At 45.5% G+C, this 13,666-nt stretch overlaps 1 protein-coding gene across 1 annotated transcript in view; it reads left to right on the top strand.

Moving 5' to 3' along the window:
* LOC137206544 (uncharacterized) overlaps positions 1–13,666 on the top strand; it is a 154,994-nt gene that overhangs the window by 56,086 nt on the left and 85,242 nt on the right. The window contains exons 24-28 of the mRNA XM_067705236.1: positions 2,038–2,224; positions 3,293–3,448; positions 3,870–4,003; positions 5,203–5,361; positions 11,105–11,285. Of these exons, the coding sequence (XP_067561337.1) occupies positions 2,038–2,224; positions 3,293–3,448; positions 3,870–4,003; positions 5,203–5,361; positions 11,105–11,285 (817 nt within the window). The remainder of the gene's footprint in view (positions 1–2,037; positions 2,225–3,292; positions 3,449–3,869; positions 4,004–5,202; positions 5,362–11,104; positions 11,286–13,666) is intronic.

A 13,666-nucleotide genomic window follows, 5' to 3' on the forward strand; every position in this document is an offset into this window, starting at 1 on the left:
TGCAATGATAGAGCATCCCCAAGTCCCAGGTTACCTGGAGAGCCCCAGTTTACCGTTGACCCAGCTCAATATGATTAGTGGTCTCTTTAACCGTTAAGTGTCCTGGTTTGGATGAGAAATTCTACAGTCATCCTGTTCATGGGCTGCACTTTGAGAACAATTACAGCTACTGCCGAGAAGCTTCTGATACAAACCAGAGAAAATCATCTCCAAGACACACCATTAAGTGAGAGAAGCAGAGGAGAGTGGAGAGCCTGCATCTGTTTTTGTGCAGAGTAAGAGGGAACGTGCACGTGTGTGATGGAGTGCACACGTACACACACGTGCGTGCACACGCACATATACACACATACATACAGACTCATACATATAGGCCCATGCTGTCTCTGGAAGATGTCCAAGAAGTGGACACAGTGGTTGCCTTGAGGGAGACTGGGAGACCAAGAAGGGGAACGAAACCTATATTTTTCATTGTCTTTATTAATTTATTCAACGACTGTTTATCAAGCACCTACGATGTGCAGGGAAGACAGCACACAAAAGAGATACACACACAAAATTCTCTCCTTTTGGAGCTTACATTCTCATAGGAGAGATAATCAGTAAAATAAATAAGCAAATTGTCGTGATAGGTGAGTGTAAGCACTATAGGAAAAGGGAATCCGTGAGCTGGATCCAGGGGTCTGAAGTTGTGTGAGAAGAAGGGTCTGAGGGTTGGCTTCAGTTTTATTTTTTTTAATTTTTATTATTAAAAAAAAATTTATTTGAATGCGCCGGGTCTTAGTTGCAGCACGCGGGATCTTCGTTGCAGCATGTGGGATCTTTCTTTAGTAGCGGCACGCGGGATCTTTAGTTGCGGCATGTGGGATCTAGTTCCCTGACCAGAGATCGAACCCGGGTTCCCTGCATTGGGAGTGTGGAGTCTTAGCCACTGGACCACCAGGGAAGTCCCATGGCTTCAGTTTAAAATAGGCTGACAGGTTAAGCCTGATTGAGAAGATAGCTTTTAGCTAAGACATAAAGCGTGTGGAGAAGAGAGCCATGTGGTTCTCTGGGGGAAGGGTATTGCAAGTAAAGAGCACAACATGTACAAAGGTTCTGGGGCAGGAAAGTGCACAGAAGCACAGCCTGAGCCCCCATGTGCTTGGAGTGGAATAGGAGAAGGGACAGAAAGGTGGGAGGACAGATCATGTAAGGCTTTGCCAAAGAGTAATCAGAAGAGAGTGATTTGTGACCGTTGTCAAGCAACAAAGGCAAAAACAGGATTTACAAGAGAGTATAAAGTAGTGGACAGTCTGGAAATAGTGAGGTCGTTTTTACATCTTTTGGGTAAACAGATCAGCTGGCAGCAGCAGAGAGGTCCTTGGGATTGGTCTACAGTTGGGGTGGCCGTCAGAGATGACAGCTGCCATTGCTATGGGCTGTAGTTGCTCTGGAAAACCTCAATGATGGAGATACAGAGCATGTTTGGGGCCATCTGTGTGTCCTGCCTCCCGGTGTCTGTGGGCAGTTTTGCCTGCGTCTGGCCAGGGCTGCACTGCTGACTTCCAGAGAAAGTCTTGGCCTTGTTGGTCTTTGCAAGGACTTTGGCTTTTACCCTGAGGAAGAGAGGTGTGCCATGATCCTATGGAAGGACTTGCCCTGGTCACCAGGGTGGGAGCCAGGAGAGCCGGGAGAAGAATGTCACAGGAACACAGTGGCGATGAGCGGGCTCAAGCCGGGGCAGTGGTGGAGGTGGCTGAAGTGGTCAGGTCCCTGAATATTCTGCAGGGAGAGCTGGCCAGAGTCCCTGATAGATTGGACGGGGTGTTGAGGTTGGGGGGATAGGGAGGAAGGGTCCTTCAAACTTACGTCTGAATTTGTAACAGAGATGACCTATTTTGAACAATATTGAGCTTAAGAAATTGCAGCAGGATCAGCCTAGAAGCCCATTAGCCAGGCTGTGTCTCCTGCCCTCTGTCCGGTCCTGGTTCTTGCAGTCCGGGTGGAGCCTGCTGGCAGAGCCTGTCCCCTCAAGGGATGATGGGGCCTTTCCAGGGCCGGAGCAACCTGTGGCCAGCAGCAGGTGGTGAGGCTCAGCGGATCGAGGCCCAGCTGGAGGTGAAACTGGTGACATCGGGCAGCCCTGTGGTCCTCGCCGGGAACCTCAGCCGGCAGGCAGGCAGCAGGCTGGCCTTCTCCATGTCACTGAGCAACCTTCTGAGTGACCAGGCCCACGTGTCAGGTAGGAGGAGGGACCCCTTTCTGCCACTTTTCTTCAATGGCCAGGCTTGGGGAGGGGAGGGCGGAGTGCCCCACTTGGAGTCCCCATCACCCGATCCCCCAGTATTCACATTCCATCCAAGGAAAATCCAGGCTCTGTATCTGCTCGCAGCTTCTGCCTGAGTCCCCCAGATGCCCCTCCAACGCGCTCGACTGCTCTGCAGGAACCGTCCACCAGCACCTTTTGGGGTGTTTGGATTCTGACCCATATTACATGTTACACAATGTGTAAAAAACACATTTCGCATTTTGACCCGAATTGCATGGGGCACTGTTTGTATCTTGAACACACAGCCTGGCCTGGGTACTGACCAATCTGACCAGATGCCCACCCTGGTGCCAGAGCTGGCTTGGAGCCCTCCTGGCGATGCTGCTTGTGGGGTGTTCTCGGAGATTCCAGGGGAGTGATGTGAGTGGCTAGGGCTGTTGACTAGCTGGCATTTTTTTTTTTTTGGGCGGTACGCGGGCCTCTCACTGTTGTGGCTTCTCCCGTTGCGGAGCACAGGCTCCGGACGCGCAGGCTCAGCGGCCATGGCTCACGGGCCCAGCCGCTCCGCGGCATGTGGGATCTTCCCAGACCGGGGCACGAACCCGTGTCCCATGCATCGGCAGGCGGACTCTCAACCACTGCGCCACCAGGGAAGCCTATGCATTTTTGATATTTTAACCTTCATGGCTATACCTGTGTGATCTGGCTGAATATCAGTGTAGCAGAAACAAGTTTCAGAAGGTGAAATTTACCTGATCCTGATACACTGTCATTTATGTTCTGGTCTATTCTATTTTGTTCTACTTTATTTAAAACTGTTGGTCTGGACCCACAAAAGTGACTTTTGGGATTGCCACCTGGACAGTGCAAAACACCGTCAGTGGCCCTGATGGCAGCATTCCTTGGCGGAGACTCAGGCACTGGTTCTATCGCGATACCCACCTGGGCGGTTCCCACTTCCTTTCCTCACCCGGTGCTGGGGGTAGGGTGTCAGTCTCTGGGGCGCAGGCCATGACCACAACATGCCTGCTCTCCCCGCAGCACTGCTGGAGAAGAAGGCGGAGGAAGGGCAGCAGGTGGTGGCCCTGGGTGGCGAGCTCTTCGTGCCAGGGCTTGTGGGGCTGCGCACCCAAGGCCTGCTGCAGCAGCGGGCCCGCCTCTGGACCAGCTCCCTGGGGATCAAGTACGGCCTCCTGGGTACGGCACCGCATGCTGGCTGCGGGCGAGTCTCCTGGGGCTGTGGCTCCGAGGGCTAAGGTGCCACTGTCACCTCGGGTGTTTTGGCCTCACCGTGAGGCTCCTTAGCTAGTGAGTCATTCCACTGGCTTTGTGTGGAGCTGAGCACCTGCCTGTTAAAAAAAACCAAAACAAACAAACAAAAAACACTACGTGTGTGTGTGTGTGTGTGTGTGTGTGTGTGTGTGTGTGTGTGTTGGGGGGGGACATAAATCTGTCTCTTAAAACTTCCCCATCGGCAGGTTCCAATGAGTGACATTAGGTGAGGCAGATCCAGGGGGCTGGCTGAAGCTGGGCTGTACTGGACGCTCCTCTGCTTGGAATGAGGATGGAGGGCTACCTGGCAGAGGAAGGGCAGGGGTTTTTGGGTTGCCCTGCACAGGTCAGGCGAAGCAGCTGGCACAGGAGTGCAGCACCAGGCAGAAGCTGCGGGTGGAGAGTGGCTCAGAGGCCACCTACAAGCTGGAGCTGGACCACGAGCTCCACTGCACGCAGATCCCAGCATTCAGCCACAAGGTGGGTGCCGGGGCTGGGCGGGGGGTCTGGAGAGAGCCCCCGGGGTTAGGGAAGTGGTGGGTGAGCACCCTGAACCCATCCTCAGAGAGATGTATTTACTCAAGGTTGTGAATGGGAACGGATTAGGAATTGGAACTTTAGTCTCATCTTTCCCCTGTTCAGTTGGTGTTTATTAAATACCTACTCTATGCCCAGCACTGGGGGAGAGCTGTGCTTAAGACAGCACCTAGTCTCTGCCATTCCATTGCTGGGGGAGGGTGTGTGGTAGAGAGCAAGAGACATGGACCAAATCAAGGGAAACGTAAGTGCCATGGGTGGTAAACAGGGCAGAGGCCGAGAGAGCGTAGCACAGGGGAGTCTAATTTGGACAGGGCAGCAGGGAAGGCTTCTTTGGGGGAAATGAATTTTAAGCTGAAAATTAAAATACGAGATAGTTCTGTTCCCAAGGAAGTGTGCCACAGGCAGAGGGAACAGCAAGTGCAAAGGTCCTGGGGCTGGAGGGTGATTGGAGCGGTTAAAGAACTGGTAGTTCATCAGAGTGGCTGGTGGGGTGAGCAAAAGGGAGAAGTGACTGTTCCTTTGTTAATTGTTACAAGTTTGCTTCTCCCCCTGAACTGTTGCCCCCACAAGGGAGGGGGCTTCTGGCTTCTTCATTCCTGGCTATCTAGTGCCCAGCGAAGTATCTACTTGGTACTTGGGGGAAAACGTGTTCAGTGAGTGAACAAATGGATGAGCCTGTGTTGCCTCGACCTGTGGTTCAGAGGTAGGAGGAGACAGTGGCTGCCAGGAGCCCACAGGTGGGAAGGCCTGATCCACAGAGGATCTGTCCAGGGAGCCGGAGGCTGCTGTGGTAGAGTGAGGGGAGGGGGAGATTTGGGGTTCATATGAAGCAGATCAGGAGTCATCTTCCCATGGCAGCTGGCTCTTTCTACTCCCTATCAGGGCATGGACCAGCGTGGGGCAGGTTAGCTTTTCACCTCGGGAATTTAAGAATTTAAGGGGACACCAGAAACTGTGAAGGTGAATCGTATTCTAACGCAATATTTTACAAGATCAAAGCCAGTGCAAAAAAATCTGTGCTTCCTACGGAGCTGTCACCCCAGATAAGCAAGCCTGCATCTCAGGGCGGGTGGCTGTGAGGAGGCTCAGGTCTGCGTACACAAGGCTTCCTTGGGGGTCTCCCTGGTGGGGTGTCCCAGGTCCAGCTGAGGCATGAGGAGGGCTCAGGCCACCTCCACTGGGAGCTGGAGGCGAGCTATGGGAGGCACTGGGATGACAGCCGCAACAAGAGGCACCTCCGCATCAACCAGACCTTCCAGAACGACTCGGGCCCAGCCCTGAGCAATTACTTCATGGAGGTGAGTCCAGCCTCCGCAGAGCCGCGTCCCTGGGGCTCAGCTTGCACATGGCAGCTGGGCAGCCCCGCTGCCTGTCCCTGCAGGTCTTGGTTGCAAGGACGCAGGAGCTAAAACTCAGGCTCAGAGACCTTACCTGTGGCATCTCCAGCCCCCTCACCCCTGGGGCAGTTAAACATTTGCTGGTGTGCCAAGGGGCAGTTTGCAAGAGGGGCTTGGGAAATACAGATTTCCAGCGTAAAAATGCATTTTGGAAACGGTTCACTTGCAGGTTTTCCTGGAGGGTGAGCTCTTTTTGGTAAATCAGGAGTAACTGAGTGCTTAGCCCCTGAACGGGTATGTGCTCTTATAAGGCACACGTTACCTTTCTGAGTTTCCCAATTGTTTTTTAAAATGTTTAATTGTGGTAAAATATACGTATCATGACGTTGACCATTTTCACCATTTTTAGGCATATAGATCAGCAGCATTAAGCACCCTCATATGGCGCGGCCATCACCACCATCTATCTCAAGAACCTTTTCATCTCATAGAACTGAAACTCTGTACCCATTAAACAGTAACTCTCCATCCTTCCCTCCCCCAGGCCCTGCAACCACCAATCTACTTTCTGTCTCTCTGAATTTCACTACTCTAGGTAAACTCATATAAGTGGAATGGTATAGCATCTGCCTTTTTGTGACTGGCCTATTTCACTTAGCATAATGTCCTCAAGGTTTATCCACATTGTAACATGAGTCAGAATTTCCTCCCTAGTCTGGGTAATACTCCATTGTATGGATGGACCCCGTTTTTTTGATCCATTCATTCATCAGTGGACACTTGGCTTCCACATGTGGCTTGTGTGAATAGTGCTGCTATGAACATGGGTGTACTGATATCTGTATGAGTCCCTGATTTCCATTCTTTGGGGTGTATATCCTGAAGTGGAATTGCTGGATCATACAATAATCCGACTTTTAATTTTTTGAGAAACTTCCATTCTCTTTTCCATAGGAGCTGTACCATTTCACCATCTTAACATCAGCACACAAGGGTTCCAGTTTCTCTACAACCTCACCAACACTTCTTAATTTCTAGGGTTTTTTTATAGTAGCCATCTTAATGCGTATGAGGATCTTGTGGTTTTGGTTTGCGTTTCCTTAGTGATTGATGACGTTGAGCATCTTTTCATGGGCTTATTGGCTGTTTAATTATCATCTTTAGAGAAATGTCTATTCACATCCTTAGCCCATTTTGAATCAGGTTGTTTGATTTTGTTGTTGTGGTTGTTCAATTGTAGTTCTTTATATGTTCTGGATATTAACGCCTTATAAGATATATAGTTTACAAATATTTTCTCCCATTCCGTGGGTTGCCTTTTTACTCTATGAGTAGCATCCTTTGTTGCACAAAAATGTTTAATTTTGATGTCGTTCAGCTTATTTATTTTTACTTTTGTTGCCTGTGTTTTAGGTGTCATGTTCAATAAATCAATTGCCAAATCCAATGTCACGAAGCTTTTCAATCCCATGTTTTCTTCTAAGAGTTTTATGGTTTTAGTTCTCATGTTTAGGTCTCTGATCCATTTTGAGTTAAACTGTGTATATTCATTCTTTTGCATTGAATATACAGTTTTTCCAGCACCATTTGTTGAAAAGACAGTCCTTTCCCCCAACCATAAATGTGAGAGTTTATTTCTGGGCAATCTATTGTATTCCATTGGTCTATGCGTCTGTCGTTTATGTCGCAACATACTGTTTTGATTACTGTAGCTTTGTGAGACCTCCCACTTCGTTCTTCTTTTTCAAGATTGTTTTGGCTATTTGGGGGTCCCTTGAGATTCCATATGAATTTTAAGATGGACTTTTCTATTTCTTCCAAAAAAATACCGTTGAGATTTTGATAGGGATTGCGTTAAATCTGTAGATTGCTTTGGGTAGTATTGAACCTTAACAATATTAAGTCTTCCAACTCATGGACACAAGATGTCTTTCCATTTATTTATGTCTTCTCTAATTTCTTTCAGCAATGTTTTGTAGTTTTCAGTGTACAAGTCTTTTGCCTCCCTGCTTAACTTCATTCCTAAGTATTACGTTGATTTTAAATCATACCAATACTCCATGAATAAATTCTCCTTGTGAAAAAATATAACATTTAAAGTAAGGCTAAAATTCCCTTTCACAGTTAACATCCCTTTTCCTGGTCCCCTCCTCAGCTGCCTGGAGAGAACCATGGTTATAATCTGGAGAACTGGAAAGGAGATCTTTTTCTATACGTTTGCTCTGTGGAGCTGTCACAAGCACTTAGTTTTGTTTGGTGAGTCGTGTTGTATGTCCTTTAGCAATGGACCTTGGAGAACTTCACGAGTTGTTGTTGTTAATTAATTAATTAATTAATTTTTGGCTGCGTTGGGTCTTCGTTGCTGCGCACGGGCTTTCTCTAGTTGCGGCAAGCAGGGTCTACTCTTCGTTGTGGTGCGCGGGCTTCTCATTGCGGTGGCTTCTCTTGTTGCGGAGCACGCTCCAGGCACACAGACTTCGGTAGTTGTGGCTCGCGGGCTCTAGAGCACAGGCTCAGTAGTTGTGGCACATGGGCTTAGTTGCTCCGCAGCATGTGGGATATTCCCGGATCCGAGCTCAAACCCATGTCTCCTGCATTGGCAGGCAGATTCTTAACCACTGCGCCACCAGGGAAGCCCCTATTGAATCATATTCTTGATTGAAGTCATCCTTGGATAACCTTACCTACCTCTGATCATGCCCTGCTTCTGTCAACAGAAGCAGAAGAAGTTTCTTATTTCTGGAAAACATCTGGCTTCAAGGGTTTTAGTGAAGAGATTAGAGGTTTGTGGCAGCATTTCTGCAAGCCTTCATAAGTGTGGCAGACACCATGCTAGGTTCTGGGGAGACAGGTATGAGTAAGATAATCTTTATCTTTAAGAAGCTGACAGTGAGTAGAAGAGGGAAAGGCAGAGTGATCAATGGTGAGCCATTAATTATTGCCAGACTGTGTGTCAGAGGCCTTGTTTGTATTATCTCATTTAATCCTTGTGAGGCAAGAATTATCTGTTCTCACTTTACAGAAGAGAAATGGTGTAAACAGACTTAGCTGAGGTCTCACAGCTACTGTGTGGCAGAATTGGGATTGAAAGTCCAGTCTGCCTCCTTTCAAACCTCAGGCTCTTGGCTGGACTGAATAGTGCCAGACTTAATTTACTATAAAATAAATTTACTATAAAATAATGGACTAAATGATCTGTCAAGAGAAAACTCTTCCCAGTTCATTCTATGCAGCCATTATTATCCTGATGCCCAAACCAGAGAAAGACATCATAAGAAAAACTAAAGACCATTATCTCTTACAAATACAGATGCAAAATCCACAAGAAAATACTACCAAACTGAATTCAGCAATATATAAAAAGGATTACACAACATGACCAAATGGGGTTTATCCCAGGAATGCAAGGTTGGTAACATTTGAACATCCATCAAGGTAATACATCATATTAGTAGAATAAAGGACAAAAACCGCATGATCATTTCAATAGACACAGAAAAGTATCTGGCACAATGCCATACCTTTTCATGATAAAAGTACCCAACAGTCTAGCAATGGAAGGGCACTTCCTCAACCTGATAAAGGCCATCTATGAAAAACCCACAACTAATATCATACTTAATGGCAAAAGGCTAAGTACTTTCCCTCTAAGATCAGTAACAAGATAGGATGTCTGCTTTCACCATTTGTATTTAACATTGTGCTGGAGGTTCTAGCTAAGGTGATTAGGCCAAAAAGAAAGAAAAAAAGAAAAAGAAAAAAGAAATGAAGAAAAGGCATCTAGATTGGAAAGGAAGAAGTAAAACTATTTCTATTTACAGATGATACGATCTTGTATATAGGAGACCCGAATGAACTCACCTAAAAATCTATTAGAGCTAATAAATGAGTTCATCAAAGTTTCAGGATACAGGATTAATATACAAAAATTAGTTGTATTTCTCTACACTAGCAATGAAAAACCTGAAAATGAAATTAAGAAAGCAATTTCATTTACATTACCATCAAAAAGAATAATACTTAGGAATAAATTTAACAAAAGAAGGTAAAACTAATACTCTCAAAACTACAAAACATTGTTGAAAGAAATTCAAGAAAAGCTAAATAAATGGGAAGACATCCCATGTACTTGGATTGGAATATTTAATGTGAAGTTGGCAATACTTCCTAAATTGATCTACAGATTCAATGGTCCCCATCTATTCCTATCAAAACCCGAGTTATCTTTTTGCTAAAATTGACAAGCTGATCCTAAAATTCATGTGGAATTTCAAGGGACCCAGAGTAGACACAACTGTCTTGAAAGAGAAGAACAAAGTTAGAGGATTCGCTTTTATCGATTTCAAAACTTACTTCAAATCTACAGTAATTAAGACAGTATTATGGTAGTGTTGTAAGGATAGACATATAGCCCAACAGAGTAGAATTGGGAATCCAGAAATAAACCCTCGTATTTACAGTTAGTTGATTTTCGACAAGGGTTCCAAGATAATTGAAGAGGGGAAAGAATAGTCTTTTCAACAAATGGTGCTGGGACAATGGATATTCACGTGTAGGAGTATGAAGTTGGACCCTTACCTCATACCATATATAAAAACAAACTCAAAATAGGTTGTAGACCTAAATTTAAGAATTATGAAACTCTTAGAGGAAAACATAAGAGTAAATCTTTATGACCTTGGATTAGGCAAGGGTTTCTGAGATATGACACTGAAAGTATAAGTAATAACAAAAATACTTTGGTCTTCATCAAACTTAAAAACATTTGTGCTTCAAAGGACACCATCAAGGAAGTGAAATAACAGCCCACAGAAGGGAAGAAAATATCTGCAAATCGTATGTCTGATAAGGGATTTGTATCCAGAATATATGAAGAACTCTTACAACTCAACAAGAAAAAGACAAAGGATTTGAATAGATATTTCTCTGAAGAAGGTACACAAGTGGCCAATAAGTACATGAAAAGTTGCTTAACCTAATTAGTCAGTAGGGAAATTCAAATCAAAACCACAGTGAGATGCTGCTTCAAATCCACTAGCATAGCTGAAACGGAAAAAAAAAAAAAGACAATAACAAGTGTTGGTGAGGATGCAGGGAAATTGGAACTCATATTGGTAGGATCATAAAATGGTGTGACTGGAAAAAGAGTTCGGTGTTTCCTTAAAATGTTAAACACAGAGTTACCATATGACCCAACAATTCTACTCCTAGGTACTCAAGAGAATTGAAAACTTATGTCCACACAAAACATTTATAGCAGCATTATTCATAATAACCCAAAAGGAGAAACAACCCAAATGTTCATCAATGGATGAATAAAGTGATTTATCCACACAATAGAACGTTATTCAGTAATAAAAATGAACTTCTGACACCTGCTACAACATGGATGAACCTTGAAAGCATCATGCTAAGTGAAAGAAGCCAGACACCAAAGGCCACAGACTGTATGATTCTATTTGTAAGCAATGTCCAGAATCGGTGAATTCAGAGAGACAGAAAGTAGGTTAAAGGTTTCCGGGGTCTACAGGAAGGAGGCAATGGGGAGTGACTGCTAATGAGTGCAGGGTTTCTTTTTGGGGTGGGGTGGGGTGGGGCAATTCCTGGTAGCCAGGGATCTCAGGTTGCGGTGGAGAGCCAATGGAATGTTCTAGGTCAGGAACAGCATGATCTGATTTGCATCTTGGGTGTGGGTCTCCTCCAGTTTGTGCTGCAGGTGCCCGCGAGGCAGGTGGATTTCCATACGCAGCTGCACCACTTGAGCCTCCGCCAGCCCCACGTGGAGAGCAGCACATACCTGAAGGTGCAGTACAATGGGCGGCTGCCCTTTGTGGCAGGCTTGCAGTGGAAGGACACATCCAGGGCCACCCTGTGGAAGTGGGAAGGTGAGTGTCATCTAGGGAGTGTCCTTGGCTAGTGGTGAAGATTTCTGCCCTCTGAGCCTTTGCTCAAGCCATGCCCACTAACTGGAACACCCTTCCCTTTTGTTTGCCTGGGTAATTCAAGACTCAGACCTCACATGCGGCCCAGGAAACTTAAAATCACATCCTTACCCTCACGTCCTTACCCTCACGTTCTTACCCTCACCCATAGAGCTCTACATTACAGGGCCTTGCCTACTTCTCCAACCTTATCTCACCCTACTTTTCCCATTGCCCATCATCCTGCAGCCCCACTGGCCTCTCTTCTGTTCCCCAGACATACCTCAGGGCCTTTGCACTTGCTGTTCTTTCTCCCTGGAACACTCTTTCTCTCCTTTAGAAAATGAATTTACCATGGTTTTATCCTTGAATTAATTTTTTGAACTAATTTTTATTTTTATTGAAGTAATACATAGTTTAAAAAGTGAATTAGACTATGACTTGGTAATTGTTGAAGATGGCTGAGTGTTATATGGGAGCTCATAATATTCTCTGTGTTCATGTAATATGTACTTGAAAAAATTTTAAGTTTTTAAAAGTTAAAGTTAATAGCAAATACAGTAATTTCTGCTTCACGTCTTCCAATCCCAAATTTTGCTGAAAATGGCAAGCACTGTAAATTCTTTTTGCTGTTTCTCGTCAGACCCTCCATCTTTTAAAATAATCACACTTACTTCTTTTTTTTTCTTTTTTTTTTTTTGTGATACGCGGGCCTCTCACTGTTCTGGCCTCTCCCGTTGCGGAGCACAGGCTCCGGACGCGCAGGCTCAGCGGCCATGGCTCACGGGCCCAGCCACTCTGCGGCATGTGGGATCTTCCCGGACTGGGCCATGAACCCGTGTCCCCTGCATCGGCAGGCGGACTCTCAACCACTGCGCCACCAGGGAAGCCCCACACTTATTTCTTGATTTTTCTTTCATAGGCATTCTCAATATATTTCTTACTAGAGAGGAAGAAAATTTAACTCTTACACCAGCCCTTTTCACATGCCTATTTCCCTCCATCCCCCTAAAAGAGTTATAGTTTGTTAATATTCAATGTTTACATCATTGTGGTGATAAATGTCCCTCACAGCTGAGGCACATGGTATACTAGGATTCTAACATTTTGTTTTTCCTGGAGCTATAAGAGCCTTTTTTCCCTGTTTGATTAGTTTTCTATTTTCCTCCTACTGATTATTCCCAGAATTTTTAGCAACAATGCAAAATTCTTCTCCAGGTTGTTGAACACGTCAGATCACTTATCAGCTTCAATCGGTTCTCATATTTTTCTTGTAGACCCTCTTCCTGGAGCCTCTGTTCTGCTGCTCCAGTATAGACCAGTTGCACAGCTGTAGTCCTAGGGCATCCCCTCACTATCATCCTGGAAGTGCCTTCCACTTCTCTGGGTCACAGCCCCTGCTTCTTGCACTCATGTCATCTTCTTTCTTGGTTAACTCTTTTGTTCCGATGGAGTGCATCTTCCAGTAGTTTCCTGAGAGAGGGTACATGGGAGATACATTCATTAGCTAGGGCTGCTTTAACCAATTACCACAAACTGGGTGGCTTTAAACAACAGAAATGTATTCTCTCACAGTCCTCGAGACTAGAATTCTGAAATGAAGGTGTCAGCAGGGCCACTTTCTCTCTGTGACCCTGGGTAGAATCCTTCCCGCCTCTTCCTGCTTCTAGTGGTGACCACTGATGCTCGATGTTCCTTGGTTTGTAGCTCTAATTGCTCTAATCTCTGCCTCTGTTGTCACATGGTGCTCTGTGTGTGTGTGTCTGTGTCCAAACTTCTCTCTTCATATAAGGACACCACTCATATCAGATTTAGGGCCTCCCCTACTCCAGTATGATCTTACTTTAACTAATTTTATCTGCAATGACCCCATTCCCAAATAAGGTCACATTTTGAGGTACCAGGGGTTAGGACTTCATATCTTTTTGACAGACACAATTCAACCTATAACAGGATATAAACATTTTGAAACTCTGAACGTTTAAACTCTTTTTTTTTTTTTTTTGATGTGGACCGTTTTTAAAGTCTTCATTGAATTTGTTACGATATTGCTTCTGTTTTATGTTTTAGTTTTTTGGCCGCGAGATATATGGGATCTTAGCTCCCTGATCAGGGGTGGAACCCGCACCCCCTGCATTGGAAGGCAAACTCTTAACTACTGGACTGCCAGGGAGGTCCCTACACTGTCTTTATTTGATTTGGCTGAATAGAGAATTCTAGGCTGGACATTATTTTCCCTTGGGATTTTTGAAGACATTGCTCCACTGTTGATTTGAATCAGTTGAGAGGTCTGGTGCTATTTGTGATCCATCATCTTTTGTCTATGACCCTTTTCTCACTCTCTG

The sequence above is a fragment of the Pseudorca crassidens genome, chromosome 15 (assembly GCF_039906515.1).
Source record: "Pseudorca crassidens isolate mPseCra1 chromosome 15, mPseCra1.hap1, whole genome shotgun sequence".
NCBI classification, from domain to species: domain Eukaryota; kingdom Metazoa; phylum Chordata; class Mammalia; order Artiodactyla; family Delphinidae; genus Pseudorca; species Pseudorca crassidens.